The 15,971-nt window shown below is 42.5% G+C and overlaps 2 protein-coding genes across 2 annotated transcripts; one reads left to right on the top strand and one right to left on the bottom strand.

Moving 5' to 3' along the window:
* On the top strand, positions 3,611-3,939 carry LOC102180878 (60S acidic ribosomal protein P1-like). The gene is made up of 2 exons (XM_013971761.1): positions 3,611-3,662; positions 3,731-3,939. Exons 1-2 carry the CDS (start codon positions 3,611-3,613, stop codon positions 3,937-3,939), a joined length of 261 nt encoding a protein of 86 aa, XP_013827215.1.
* LOC102169509 (zinc finger protein 132-like) lies at positions 4,260-8,099 on the bottom strand. The gene is given in 5 exon segments (XM_018063261.1): positions 4,260-4,292; positions 4,892-5,035; positions 5,037-5,239; positions 5,281-5,935; positions 8,094-8,099. Coding segments are annotated over 5 exon segments (1,041 nt in total).

The raw sequence follows: 15,971 nt of genomic DNA, 5'->3' as shown, positions 1-15,971 counted from the left end.
CTTTAAAAAAACTTTATAAAAGGGGGGGTTGTATTATTTTTAACCTTTTAAGTCTACAAGATTCATTAATCTTCAAATCCATTGCAGGAAAGGTCTAATAGATTCTTCAACCAATGTTGCTTTTTTTGTCTCAGTCAGAAGGTGCCTGGACTGTGTGCACACAGAAGAGAAATGAATGTTCTAATAAGCTTTCTTTTCCAACCTGGGATTTAGGAAGTCTTTGACAATACCAGAGGTTTGAACACAACCATGCTGAATATACATGGAGGTTTTCCTCCATGTGGAAATTGCCAATTCAGGGGACACTGAGTGGCATTTCCCTGGTGGTCCAGTGGTTAAGACTGTGCTTCCACTGCAGGGGGCGCAGGTTTGATCCCTGGTCAGGGAACTACGATCTGGCAAGCCACATGGTTCAGCAGACACACACACACACACACACACACACAAAGGACACCAAGCTACTTCCACCTAAATCCTGCCCCTTTAAGTAACACAAAAGGCACAGGATTTAGGTGGTTTCACCAGTGAGAAAGCTCTAACTTATTCATAAATTGTCTATAGCTAAGTCCCCCAGATGTTCAAGCTGGTTTTAGAAAGGGCAGAGGAACCATAGATCAAATAGCCAACATCCGCTGGATCATCAAAAAAGCAAGAGAGTTCCAGAAAAAACATCTATTTCTGTTTTATTGACTATGCCAAAGCCTTTGACTATGTGTATCACAATAAACTGTGGAAAATTCTGAAAGAGATGGGAATACCAGACCACCTGACCTGCCTCTTGAGAAACTTATGTGCAGGTCAGGAAGCAACAGTTAGAACTGGACATGGAACAACAGACTGGGTCCAAATAGGAAAAGGAGTATGTCAAGGCTGTATATTGTCACCCTGCTTATTTAACTTATATACAGAGTACATCATGAGAAACACTGGGCTGGAAGAAGCACAAGCTGGAATCAAGATTGTCGGGAGAAATATCAATAACCTCAGATATGCAGATGACATCACCCTTATGGCAGAAAGTGAAGAGGAACTAAAAAGCCTCTTGATGAAAGTGAAAGAGGAGATTGAAAAAGTTGGCTTAAAGCTCAAATTCAGAGAACTAAGATCATGGCATCCAGTCCCATCACTTCATGGGAAATAGATGGGGAAACAATGGAATCAGTGTCCGACTTTATTTTTGGGGACTCCAAAATCACTGCAGATGGTGACTGCAGCCATGGAATTAAAAGACGCTTACTCCTTGGAAGGAAAGTTATGACCAACCTAGAGAGCATATTCAAAAGCAGAGCCATTACTTTGCCAACAAAGGTCCGTCTAGTCAAGGCTATGGTTTTTCCTGTGGTCATGTATGGATGTGAGAGTTGGACTGTGAAGAAGGCTGAGTGCCGAAGAATTGATGCTTTTGAACTGTGGTGTTGGAGAAGACTCCTGAGACTCCCTTGGACAGCAGAGATCCAACCAGTCCATTTTAAAGGAGATCAGTCCTAGGTGTTCTTCGGAAGGAATGATGCTAAAGCTGAAACTCCAGTACTTTGGCTACCTCATGCGAAGAGCTGACTGATTGGAAAAGAGACTGATGCTGGGAGGGATTGAGGGCAGGAGGAGAAGGGGATGACAGAGGATGAGATGGCTGGATGGCGTCACTGACTCGATGGACTTGAGTTTGAGTGAACTCCGGGAGTTGGTGATGGACAGGGAGGCCTGGTGTGCTGCAATTCATGGGGTTGCAAAGAGTCTGACACTGAACTTACCTGAACTGAAGTCGGATTGAGCGACTGAACTGAACTGAACTGAAGTCCCCCTAAGTGGATCCTACAGTATTGTTTACTCACAAGCAAAAGAAAATTCTGATTAACCAATGGACCACTTTCCATACATGGTGTGATGAGGCTTCCAAATGCAACTTAGACCAACATTGCCTCCTTTAAAGATGTTAGTTAAGGGTATCTTCTTAGATCCATTTGTTGCTAAAATGTCAATAACCTAAAATGGAAAATGAAATACAACAAACTAAATGCTGTATAAAATGAATACTTGTATAATCACATAGTCAAAAACTATTTCAAATCAATTTATAACATAGAATTTTGACTCCATTTACTTAGACTTGTGGAAATAAATATGGCCAACCAAATGAGAACACTCAAAGCCTATTTATTCAGAGCTACAAATCATGGCTTGAAAATGTTGAGTTTCTAGATTTAAGAATTAATCAAGAAACAAGGTCAGGGAACTATATTGAATACTCTGTGTGATAAATCATAATGGAAAAGAATATTTTAAAAAAAGAATGTATATATGCATATAACTGAGCCACTGTGCTGTACAGCATAGATTGGCACATACTATAATAAAAATTTTTTAAGTGATCAAGAATATTAATGATTAAACTTTAAAAGTATATGCTGCACATGGCTACTGCATTGTGTACAGTACACAAGGTGTTTATGAAATACTCCCACATTAAAAAAAACAATTAGTTTTATACCAGAGAGGTCACATCACTGAAAAATAAATAAAATTCCAACATAAGTTTTTGCTGTTTCACCATCTTTTTTGTTAGGGAAAAAACAGAAACTTCAAAAAACAATTTAATATTTAATATTTTTTTGGTTGCAGCTTGTAGCAGAGACTGAACCTGAGCCCTCAGCAGTGAAAGTGCCAAGCCCTAACTACTGAACTGCTAGGAAATCTTCCCCCCCAAATTCAACAGGAATGCAGGGTTTACATTGCATTCAGTGGGGACAGCACATCCTCACTATCTTCATTTTCCTGCACAGCAACACATCTGAAGTGAAATCACACAGGTACTACAAAACCACTGATAATTTTTTTCATCTCACAACAGCTTCCCTATAGAAGATACATAGTTCCGGATGCCATGACAATTTCTGCACTGGCTTTTCCTTCACAGGTAGTAGCTGGAATATTGTGGAGACCCCTTCAATACAGACACATTTCCCCAAACTTGTGGTAGCCTTTCCCCCTCCCTACAAATCCAGTGTTCCTGTAACAGATGACTCCCCCTCCCTATACGACTGTATAATCTAACCTATGCTGCCACTATCTGGAATTCTAGATATGTGGATACATGGTCCCACTGCAGGACCTAGGGAACAGACTTCTCTTACTAAGTGGACACAATCCATGATCCCCGTGAAAAGGAAAATTTTCTTGACTTAGGAAGCAGCAAAGGTATCACAACTGCCCATCTAAAGACTGACATCTGAACCAACAAAATACCAATGCATCCAGGCTACAAATAAGAACCGCAAATCCCTGCAGTCTTTCCTTGGAGGCCCTGGGAGCAGTGGCAACTAGGACAAAGCTAGAGAGAGGTGCTCTCACAGCATAGCGCTCCCCCTGAAGTAGAGTGTGCAATTCCACAAAAAAACCTTTCAGCCCTGATCGCTGCTAGAACCCAGCTGTTTTCAAGTCACCGCAGGGAATAAAATCCCAAGATTGAAGAGGAGGGTCTTGCTTTTTCCTCCTCTGCTGTTGAGGTGCTTGGGTCTTCCGAGGAAGCTCAGGCCGTTTTGGGATGAGGCCCTCACTTCATCTGGTGACTAGCACCGCACCTGGCAGCCCCCACCTAGCATTTGCCCTCACCATGGCCTCAATCTCAGAGCTCACCAGCATCTCCTCTGCCCTCATTCTCCATGGTCACGGAGGATAAAGTCAGTGCCGTCATTAAAGGCAGCCAGTGTAAATGTTGAGCCGTTCTGGCCAGGCTTGTTTGCAAAGGCGTTGGCCAGTGTCAACGTCGGGAGCCTCATCTGCAATATGGGGGCTGGTGGACCTGCCCCGGCAGCTGGTGCTGCGCCAGCAGGAGGTCTTGCCCCATCCATCACTGCTGCCCCAGCTGAGAAGGAAGGAGAAGCAAAGAAAGAAGAATCTGAAGAATCTGATGGTGACATGGGCTTTGGTCTTTTTGACTAAACCTCTTTAGTAACGTATTCAATAAAAAGCTGAGCTGTTAAAAAAAAAAAAGAATAAGGTCTTCATTTTTCACACAAACCAGTACAATGGGACGCAGAGTATTCCTGGGCTTGAGGCATGAAGGGGAGGAAAATCTCATCACAGGAGTCACAACAGACACTGAGGAAAGTAGGCTCAGTTTGCAAGTCACCAGCAGAGTAAGACAAAAACTGGTCAACTCAGAGATGTAACCCATCAAAGGAATTGGAAAGGAAGGAGAGCTCAGATTTACTACAAAGGCTCCCATAAATGGGACAACATCAAAATGTTCTTCCGTGGACTCAGGCTGGTTCAAAAGTGTACATCATGAACACCTGCCACACAACAGTGGTGCAATGGCTTTTGCTGTGGAACTGGCAACGAAACGAATCTGCCAAGGGCTCTGAGCAGCTTAAGAAATGCACTGAAGCTCCCGCAAGCCTGGAATATCCGTGGTTCGTTGCGTGTATGAGGTCAACAGAGGCAGACAACACCCTCGTAAGGGATCTCCCCAGTGCTACACTGACCAACAATTCATCCCTGCACAACACTTTTTTCTGAACTTTGTGGTATTCAATGACATAAAAGTGAAGACTGTGAACTCCCCAGTATGTAATGAGGCTAGAGTTTTGGCTAAAAAAAAATTTCCCACATTAGTCGCATCCACAAGGCTATTATCCAGTGTGAACATTAGTGTGTTCTATGAGACTACAGTTGTAGGTAAAGGAATTCAAACATTTCCTACAATATAATGTCTTTCTGCAGTATGAACATGCCTGTGTTTAATGAACCTGAAGCTTTTTGCAAAATATTTCTGACATTCATGGCACTTACATGGCTTTGATCCAATGTGAGTTCTCTGATTTTGAAAAACAGCTTGGGCTAACCAGCTTCTCAAATTTCCTTTACTTGTAAGATTTTTTTTCCAGTGAACTCTCTGATGTAGAAGGAGTGAAGAACTTTGGGAAAATGCTTTCCCACATTTGCTGCACTCATAAGGCCTTTCTCCAGTGTGAATTCTCCTGCGTTTAATGAAGGTGGAATTATCAGCAAAGGATTTCCCACAGTCAGTGCACTTACAAAGGCCTTGAACCAGTGTGAAGTCTCTCATGCTGATGAAGAACAGAACACTGATTAAAAGTTTTTCCACATTCACTGCACTCATAAGGTCTTTCTCCAATGTGGATTCTCTGGTGTTGAAGGAGCTTAGAGTTTTGACTAAATGATTTCCCGCATTCATTGCATTTATACGGCCTTTCCCCAGTGTGAACTCTCTGGTGTATAATGAGGTAGGACTACTTGCTAAAGAATTTCCTTGCAGGTCAATGAGATGGGACTTGTTGTTAAATAACTTCCCACACTTATAAGGTCTTTCTCTAGTGTGAATTCTCCAATGTTGTATAAGGCTGGGCTTTTGCCTCAATGATTTTCCACACTCTCCACATTCATAAGGCCTTTCTCCAGTGTGAACTCTCCAATATCGAAGGAGTGAAGAACTTTGGGAAAATGCTTTCCCACATTTATTGCAATCATAAGGCCTTTCTCCAGTGTGAACTCTCCAATGTCGAAGGAGTGAAAAACTTTGGGAAAACGCTTTCCCACATTTATTGCAATCATAAGGCCTTTCTCCAGTGTGAACTCTCCAATATCGAAGGAGTGAAGAACTTCGGGAAAATGCTTTCCCACATTTATTGCAATCATAAGGCCTTTCTCCAGTGTGAACTCTCCAATGTCAAAAGAGTGAAAAACTTTGGGAAAACACTTTCCCACATTTACTGCAATCATAAGGCCTTTCTCCAGTGTGAATTCTCCTGTGTTTAATGAAGGTGGAATTATCGGCAAAGGATTTCCCACAATAAGTGCACTTATAAGGCCTTGAACCAGTGTGAAGTCTCTGATGCTGATGGAGGGCAGAATGTTGATTAAAAGTTTTCCCGCATTCACTGCACTCATAACGTCTTTCTCCAGTGTGGATTTTCTGATGTTGAAAGAGCACAAAGTTTCAGCTAAATGACTTCCCACATTCACTGCATTTATATGGCCTTTCCCTGGTGTGAACTCTCTGGTGTACAGTGAGGTGTGACTTCTTGCTAACTTCTCCCCAGTTAGGATAAGTTTTTCCCCTCTGAAAGGCTGTCTCACACTCAGTTCTGTTTGACCTCTTTCAGGTGTTAGTAGCCCATTGCTGGAGAAATTGAGACCTGGTCAAGAAGTTCTTCTCAACCACCCTGAAGACTAATGACTTTCCTGACACATGGAATTTGCAGTTCTTCACAAATGAAGTTCTATCCACATCTCTTCTGAAGAGTTTCTCCCCAATGCATTGCTTCTGATGCTGATCAAGGTCTGTGCTGACATGCAACTGTTTCCTAGACCTATGTAATTTCAGCTTTGAATGTATTGCTTGACATTCATCCAAGTACAGAAAGTCTCTCAATATTTGGACACATAATTCACAGGGGTGGGCCGTTTTGGAGGATAGATCTACCTTGGGAGTCCTGATCTGTGACATTCTTTGAAAAGAAACATTTTGCTCAAAAGAAGTCTTCTTGTTCTCCACTTCACGGCAGCAACCTAAAAGCAAGAAATGTTGGTGAAGCACATGTTGCCTTTAGTGGGGCAGGGGGAGCCCACACCCCAGCGTGTGTCTGACAATCTCATGAATGAGTCCGTGTGGTTATTTACAAGAACAGGGAGTTGGCTTCTTGACGACATTATCATGAACAATACTGGGCTATAAAGGCCACAGGATGGGGGAAGACCACATGAGAAAAAATGATGGTTCAAGAGAAGAAAAGCAGGGTGAAAAATTACCTAATTGTTGACAGTTAAAAAATCAGTTACAGGGACTTCCCTGGTGGTCAAGTGGTAAATAATCTGCTTTCCAATGCAGAGGACATGGGTTTGATCCCTAGTTGGGAAACTAAGATCCCACAAGCCACAGGCAACCAAGCACATGAGCTGCAACCTAGAGAAGCCCATGTCTCACAATGAAGATCCAGCGCAGCCATTAACCAAAAAAAAAAAAAAAAAAAAAAAAAGGAAAAAAAATTAGTTACAAACAACTATCAGCAGGACTGTATCTGCTGGTACCACATGACTGCAATGTAGATGAGTATTTCCAGGTCCGAGAAAAAAGGACTGCAAAAAAGTAGATTTTGGTCAGGAACATTTTAAGAATGGGTATATATTTGATTATAGAAAATATATGGGCCAATGTTACAAAATGAACAGATAAAGCAGGGAGGAAAATGGGTGATACAGGGAATTCACAGATATAAGGATTAGCCACAGGTTGGACTACAAGTAGAAAAACCACAATGCAGAATTAAGTCAGCACTATTAAGAATGGAGGGAAAAAGTTGTGGTCACTGGAAATAGCCATCAAAATTCAAGTCAAACAGAACAAATTCCTGGTATCACTTGAACTAGCATCATGTACTCCCATAGGGTGCTACTGTACAGCAGCCCTTTGAACCTACTTGGTTGAGTTGGAATTCATATCCAGCTTGTGGACAAATAAGAGCTCCCCACTCCACTTTCAAAATGAACAAGTGTATGGGACCTGGATGATGCAAATACAAGGGGAAAGACACCACATAGGAGCAGTTGACCCATACTCATCACATCATAAACTAGAGGAAAACATTTAAATACTATTAAGAGAACTTTGGAAAGGTTCTTGCAAGAAGTGCATGGTCTACACCAGAGAATTAATTCCCAGCAAAGGCAGTTAAAAGGAAATGTTTATGAGAAGAAAGAAGTAGAACCTGAGGAGCACAGATCACTTGCATCTGGATGTCACCCAGTAAGAAGAGGGAAGTATGGTGGGATATATTAGGCTGAATGGAAGATTCCTGACCCTGGATCCTTCCAGGGGAGGCTGCAGGGTAGCAGATGTGGGGCCTCTTCAAGGAAAATGGATTGCAGTGCAAATACCTCAGCCCAACCAACCACAGCACCAACCTAGAGTACTGGGGAAAAAAAGCAGTGACCGTGGTCCTGACACAAGAAGGACAAACTTGTCTCTGGGGAAAAGGAAAGTGCAGAGACTAGCTCAGGTCACGAGGAACGGTTTGAGGTTCTTACCCTGGGAGGTTATAAGTGCGAAGTTCTCCAGCATCACATCACGGTACAGGCATTTTGAGTCTCATCAAGGAGACCCCATTCCTCCCAGGAAAAGGTCACAGCTACATCTTCAACTCAAACCATACTCACAGAAAACTAGTCAATCTAATCACACTAGGATCACAGCCTTGTCTAACTCAATGAAACCAAGCCATGCCTACGGGGCAACAGAAGATGGGCGGGTCATGGTGGACAGGCCTGACAGAATGTGGTCCACTGGAGAAGGGAATGGCAAGCCACTTCAGTATTCTTGCCTTGGAACCGCATGAACAGTATAAAAAGGCAAAATGATAGGATACTGAAAGAGGAACTCCCCAGGTCATTAGGAGCCCAATATGCTACTGGAGATCAGTGGAGAAATAACTCCAGAAAGAATGAAGGGATGGAGCCAAAGCAAAAACAATACCCAGCTGTGGTTGTGACTGGTGACTGAAGCAAGATCCAATGCTGTAAAGAGCAATATTGCATAGGAACATGGAATGTCAGGTCCATGAATCAAGGCAAACTGGAAGTGGTCAAACAAGAGATGGCAAGGGTGAACGTCGACATTCTAGGAATCAGCGAACTAAAATGGACTGGAATGGGTGAATTTAACTCAGATGACCATTATATCTACTACTGCGGGCAGGAATCCCTCAGGAGAAACGGAGTAGCCATCATGGTCAACAAAAGAGTCCAAAATGCAGTACTTGGATGCAATCTCAAAAACGACAGAATGATCTCTGTTCGTCTCCAAGGCAAACCATTCAATATCACAGTTATCCAAGTCTATGCCCCAACCAATAACGTTGAAGAAGCTGAAGTTGAACGGTTTTATGAAGACCTACAAGATCTTTTAGAACTAACACCCCAAAAAGATGTCCTTTTCATTCTAGGGGACAGGAATGCAAAAGTAGGAAGTCAAGAAACACCTGGAGTAACAGGCAAATTTGGCCGTGGAAAGAAGCAGGGCAAAGGCTAATAGAGTTTTGCCAAAAAATGCACTGGTCATAGCAAACACCCTCTTCCAACAACACAAGAGAAGACTCTACACATGGACATCACCAGATGGTCAACACCGAAATCAGATTGATTATATTCTTTGCAGTCAAAGATGGAGAAGCTCTATACAGTCAACAAAAACAAGACCGAGAGCTGACTGGGGCTCAGATCATGAACTCCTTATTGCCAAATTCAGACTTAAATTGAAGAAAGTAGGGAAAACCACTAGACCATTCAGGTATGACCTAAATCAAATCCCTTATGATTATACAGTGGAAGTGAGAAATAGATGTAAGGGTCTAGATCTAATAGATAGAGTGCCTGATGAACAATGGAATGAGGTTCGTGACATTGTACAGGAGACAGGGATCAAGACAATCCCAATGGAAAAGAAATGCAAAAAAGCAAAATGGCTCTCTGGGGAGGCCTTACAAATAGCTGTGAAAAGAAGAGAGGCGAAAAGCAAAGGAGAAAAGGAAAGATATAAGCATCTGAATGCAGAGTTCCAAAGAATAGCAAAGAGAGATAAGAAAGCCTTCTTCAGCGATCAATGCAAAGAAATAGAGAAGAACAGAATGGGAAAGACTAGAGATCTCTTCAAGAAAATTAGAGATACCAAGGGAACAATTCATGCAAAGATGGGCTCGATAAAGGACGGAAATGGTATGGACCTAACAGAAGCAGAAGATATTAAGAAGAGGTGGCAAGAATACACGGAAGAACTGTACAAAAAAGATCTTCACGACCCAGATGATCACGATGATGTGATCACTCATCTAGAGCCAGACATCCTGGAATGTGAAGTCAAGTGGGCCTTAGAAAGCATCACTACGAACAAAGCTAGTGGAGGTGATGGAATTCCAGTGGAGCTATTTCAAATCCTGAAAGATGATGCTATCAAAGTGCTGCACTTAATATGCCAGCACATTTGGAAAACTCAGCAGCGGCCACAGGACTGGAAAAGGTCAGTTTTCATTCCAATCCCAAAGAAAGGCAATGCCAAAGAATGCTCAAACTACCACACAATTGCACTCATCTCACATGCTAGTAAAGTAATGCTCAAAATTCTCCAAGCCAGACTTCAGCAATATGTGAACCATGAACTCCCTGATGTTGAAGCTGGTTTTAGAAAAGGCAGAGGAACCAGAGATCAAATTGCCAACATCCGCTGGATCATCAAAAAAGCAAGAGAGTTCCAGAAAAACATCTATTTCTGCTTTATTGACTATGCCAAAGCCTTTGACTGTGTGGATCACAATAAACTGTGGAAAATTCTGAAAGAGATGGGAATATCAGGCCACCTAACCTGCCTCTTGAGAAATCTGTATGCATGTGAGAAAGCAACTGTTAGAAGTGGACATGGAACAACAGACTGGTTCCAAATAGGAAAAGGAGTACGTCAAGGGTGTATATTGTCACCCTGCTTATTTAACTTCTATGCAGAGTACATCATGAGAAACGCTGGACTGGAAGAAACACAAGCTGGAATCAAGATTGCCAGGAGAAATATCAATCACCTCAGATATGCAGATGACACCACTCTTATGGCAGAAAGTGAAGAGGAACTAAAAAGTCTCTTGATGACAGTGAAAGAGGAGAGTGAAAAAGTTGGCTTATAGCTCAACTTTCAGAAAACGAAGATCATAGCATCTGTTCCCATAATTTCATGGGAAATAGATGGGGAAACAGTAGAAACAGTGTCAGACTTTATTTTTTTGGACTCTAAAATCACTGCAGATGGTGATTGCAGCCATGAAATTAAAAGACGCTTACTCCTTGGAAGAAAAGTTATGACCAACCTAGATAGCATATTCAAAAGCAGAGACACTACTTTGCTGACTAAGGTCCATCTAGTCAAGGCTATGGTTTTTCCTGCGGTCATGTATGGATGTGAGTTGGACTGTGAAGAAGGCTGAGCGCCGAAGAATTGATGCGTTTGAACTGTGGTGTTGGAGAAGACTCTTGAGAGTCCCTTAGAGCTGACTCATCGGAAAAGACTCTGATGCTGGGAGGGATTGGGGGCAGGAGAAGGGGACCACAGAGGATGAGACGGTGGATGGCATCACGGACTCGATGGACGTGAGTCTGAGTCGGGAGTTGGTGATGGACAGGGAGGCATGGCGTGCTGCGATTCATGGGGTCGCAAAGAGTCGGACATGACTGAGCGACTGAACTGAACTGAATTGAACTGAGTGGCAAGCAGAGGCTACTTTCTGGTTGCAGTGAGTGGACTTCTCACTGAAGTGGCTTCTCTTGCTGTGGAGCACAGGCTCTAGGTTGCACAGGCTTAAGTAGTTGAAGTGCATAGGGTCAGTAGTTGTGGTTCCCGGGCTCTACAGCACAGGCTCAAGGGTTGTGGCACACAGGCTTCGTTGCTCTGTGGCATGCGGGATCCTCCTGGACCCGTGATCTCCTGCATTGGCAGGCAGATTCTTTACCACTGAGCTACCAAGAAGTCCCTTTATTCCAATTTTTGTTCTCTACGCTTTTCCTGCTTTTGTGGTTTTCATTATTTTATGATTCCATTCTATCTTGTTAGCATATCAGGTTATACTTCTTTGTACTACTGATAAAGAACCTGCCTGCCAATTCAGGAGATATAAAAGACATGGGTTTGACCCCTGGGTCAGGAAGATCCCCTGGAGGAGGGCATGGCAATACATTCCAGTCTTCTTGCCTGAGAAATCCCATGGACAGAGGAGCCTGGTGGGCCTGCTCTGGTGGGCCTCCTCTGTCCATAGGGTTGCAAAGTCAGACACGACTGAAGCATCTTAGCACATGGACACTAGAGTTTGAAGTAAACATTGACAACTAAACCAAGTCCACTTTCAAATAATATTCTCCATTTCACAGATAGTGTACCTCATAAGACTACAATCCCAGTTCTTCCCTCTAGTCCCTTGAATTATTAATGTCATTTATTCTACTTATAATCAAATCGTTTGTGATTATACAGTGTAAGTGACAAATAGATTGAAGGGATTAGATCTGATAGAGTGCCTGAAGAACTATGGATGGAGGTTTGTAACACTGTATAGGAGGCAGTGATCAAAACCATACCCAAGAAAAAGAAATGCAAAAAGGCAAAATGGTTGTCTGAGGAGGCCTTAAAAATAGCTGAGAAAAGAAGAGATGTGAAAGGCAAAGGAGTAAAGGAAAGATATACCCATTTGAATGCAGAGTTCCAAAGAATAGCAAGGAGAGATAAGAAAATCTTAAGTGAACGATGCAAAGAAATAGAGGAAAACAACAGAATGGGAGAGAATAGAGAGTTACCAGGGGAAAATTTCACGCAGAGATGGGGACAATAATGGACAGAAATGGTATGGACCTAACAGAAGAAGATATTAAGAAGAGGTAGCAAGAATACACAGAAGAACCATACAAAAAAGATCTTAATGACCCAGATAACCATGATGGTGTGATCACTAACCTAGAGCAAGACATCTTGGAATGTGAAGTCAAGGAGGCCTTACCAAGAATCACTACGAACAAAGCTAGTGGAGATGAAGGAACTCCAGCTGAGCTATTTCAAGTCCTTAGACATGATGCTGTGAAAGTGCTGCACTCAATATGCCAATAAATATGGAAAACTCACCAGTGGCCACAGGGCTGGAAAAGGTCAGTTTTTATCCCCACCCCCAGAGAAAGACAGTGCCAAAGAATGTTCAACTACTGAACAACTGTATTCATTTCTCATGCTAGCAAAGTAATGATGAAAATTATCCAAGCTAGGCTTCAACACTGTGTGAACCAAGAACTTCCAGATGTTCAAGCTGGATTTAGAAAAGGCAGAGGAACCAGAGATCAAATTGCCAACATCCGTTGGATCATAGAAAAAGCAAGAGAATTCCAGAATACTGGAATACTTCTGCTTCATTGACTACACGAAAGCCTTTGGCAGTATGGATCACAACAAATTGTGGAAAATTCTTAAAGAGATGGGAATACTAGACCACCTGACCTGCCTCCTGAGAAATCTGTATGCAGGTCAAGAAGCAACAGTTAGAACCAGACATGGAACAGACTGGTTCAAAATCGGGAAAGGAGCACATCAAGGCTGAATATTGTCACCCTGCTTATTTAATTCCCATGCAGAGTACATCATGGAAAATGCTGGTCTGGATTGAAGCACAAGCTGGAATCAAGATTGCAAGGAGAAATATCAATAACTTCAGCTATGCAGATGACACCACCCTTATGGCAGAAAGCAGAGGAACTAAAGAGCTTTTTAACATAGGTGAAAGTTCAGTTCAATTCAGTCGCTCAGTCGTGTCCGACTCTCTGCGACCCCATGAATTGCAGCACACCAGGCTTCCCTGTCCATCACCAACTCCCGGAGTTCACTCAGACTCACGTCCATCAAGTCTGGAAAGAGGAGATTGAAAAAGCTGGCCTAAAACTCAACATTCAAAAAACAAAGATCATGGCATCAGGTCCCATCACTTCATGGCAAATAGATGGGGAAACAATGGAAACAGTGACAGATTTTATTTTCTTGGACTCCACAAAGTCACTGTAGATGGTGACTGCAGCTGTGAAATTAAATGATGCTTACTCCTTAGAAGATATGACCAACCTAGACAGCATATTAAAAAGCAGAGACATTACTTTGCCAAGAAAGGTCCATCTAGTCAAAGCAATGGTTTTTCCAGTAGTCATGTATGGATGTGAGAGTTGGAGTATAAAGAAAGCCTAGTGCCAAAGAATGGATGCTTTTGAACTGTGGTGTTGGAGAAGACTCTTGAGAGTCCCTTGGACGGCAGAGATCCAACCAGTCCACCCGAAAGGAAATCAGTCCTGAATATTCACTGGAAGGACTGGTGCTGAAGCTGAAACTCCAATAGTTTGGCCACCTGATACAGAAAGCTGACTCATTAGAAAAGACCTTGATGATAGGAAAGATTGATAGCAGGAGGAGAAAGGGACGACAGAGGATGAGATGATTGGATAGCATCACCGACTCAATGGACAAGTTTGAGCAAGCTCTGGTGAACATGGTAAAGGACAGGGAAGCTTGGCGTATTGCAATCTGACCAGCGAGTCGGACACAGTGAGCGACTACACAACTCTACTTACATAGAAGCATACGTATACAGGATATGCATACACATAAGCATACATAATAGAATGTGTTGTTGGTATTACTATTTCAAATTGTTATCAGATCAAGTAAGAATGAGAAAAATAACTTTACCTGTATTCCTTCCTCAGTGCTCTTCTTTAATTGTACTTTTTGACCTACAGAATTTTGCTCATCTCTAATGAAATTTACACATTTCTTGCAAGGCGGATGCTATGGTCTGAATGTTTGAGTTTTTCCTCCAAAAGTTGTGTGTTGAAAGAACAGTCCCAAAGGTGCTAGTATTAGGAGTGGGGTCTTTAAGAGATGTTTCAGTTATAGGGTGATGGAGTCCTCGGAAGTGGTATTAATGCCCTTATAAGAAGCTCCAGAGAGACCCCTAACTCTTTCTATCGCATGTGGACACAGCAAGAGAGCACCAACTAAGATCCAGGAAGTGGGTTACCATGAGAAAACTCATCCATTCTGGTATGTTGATCTGGTACTTCACAGCCTCCAACTTAATGAGAAAGAAATGTTCATTTAAAAAAAAAAAAAAAAGGCTGTGGTATTTTGTTGTAACACCCCAAATGAACCAAGACGGTAGCCTTACTGGAAAAAAAAAAATTCCCTTAGTTTTTATTTCTCTTTATTTTTGTAAACTCTTTATTTTACATTGGAGTATAGTTGATTGTCTTTAAAAGGCTTTACTTTCCCTGAACAATTTTTGAAGATTATTTTTTATTGGTTACAGTGGGTCTTCGTTACTGTACACAGGCTTTCTCTAGTTGAAGCCCGTGGGGGCTACTCTTTAGTTGCTGTGGGAGGGGTTCTTATTATGGCGGCTTCTTGTGTTGCAGGGCACAAGCTCTAAAGCGTTCAGGCTTCAGTAGTTGTGGCCCGTGGACTTACCTGCCCCTGGCATGTGTAATCTTCCCGGACCAGGGATAGAACCCACGTCCCCTGCATTGACAGGCAGATTCCCAAACACTGGACCACCAGGGAAGTCCCCCTGAACTTTTTTTTTGAGGTGGCGGCTGCGGTGACGGTCTTTGTTGCTTCGTGCTTTCTCTAAGTTGCAGCAAGCAGGGACTGATCTCTAGTTGTGGTGAGAGAACTTCTTATTAGTTTCTCTTGTTCTGGAAAACAGGCTTGGTCGCCCCGTGGCATATGGGATCTTCCAGGACCAGGGAATCCACCCCATGCCACCTGCATTGTAAGACCAATTTCACCCAATCTGAAATTGGTGAATTGTTAACCACTGTACCACAAGAAGTCATTTCAGGACTTTTTAATATTTTATTTCCTTTAATTTCAAAATGATGTCTACATGTAGTTTTTAATCTTTAATCCTTGATTTCCTGGAGTTTCAAACTGATGCCTACATGTAGTTTTTTTATTGCCATTTATCCTGCTTAGTACTAAAGTTCTGATTTGTGCTTTCTTGTCTGGCATTAATTTCTCCCTTAATAATATAGCTTGAACAACCTAATCAACACAAAGATTGAGTCTCCGCTTTGCTCCAAAGACCAAAACTCTTTATTGTGGCCTCAGAGGCTAAGCCTTGTTTTTTGCCTCATCGAGGAAATCTTTGGCATTTACACCATACATGTTGGGCACAAGATGGGGCCTGTCAGCAGATCAACAAGACTGCATCCTGCCTTCACTGTCCTGCATTGCTCAGGAACCTCCAAGGGCAAGAGGGATCTGTGACTTTCGGCAGCACATCACCTTAGGGATGAGCCCTGGTAACCTCACCCCAAGAGAATTGGTTACTCAGCCTGAATGGTCCTACCTAAATTCCCTTGGTGGGTGCCAACACACCTAGGTTTCTCCTGGGTCC

This window comes from Capra hircus, chromosome 18 (genome assembly GCF_001704415.2).
Source record: "Capra hircus breed San Clemente chromosome 18, ASM170441v1, whole genome shotgun sequence".
In the NCBI taxonomy this organism is placed as follows: Eukaryota; Metazoa; Chordata; class Mammalia; order Artiodactyla; family Bovidae; genus Capra; species Capra hircus.
This window is presented reverse-complemented; position numbering and strand designations above follow the sequence as displayed.

Excerpts from the sequence above, each read along its gene's own strand:
- LOC102180878 (XM_013971761.1), top strand. The coding sequence starts at position 3,611 with ATGGCCTCAATCTCAGAGCTCACCAGCATCTCCTCTGCCCTCATTCTC. Across the intron at positions 3,663-3,730 it reads CTCTGCCCTCATTCTCCATG|GCTTGTTTGCAAAGGCGTTG; the intron begins GTCACGGAGGAT and ends CGTTCTGGCCAG.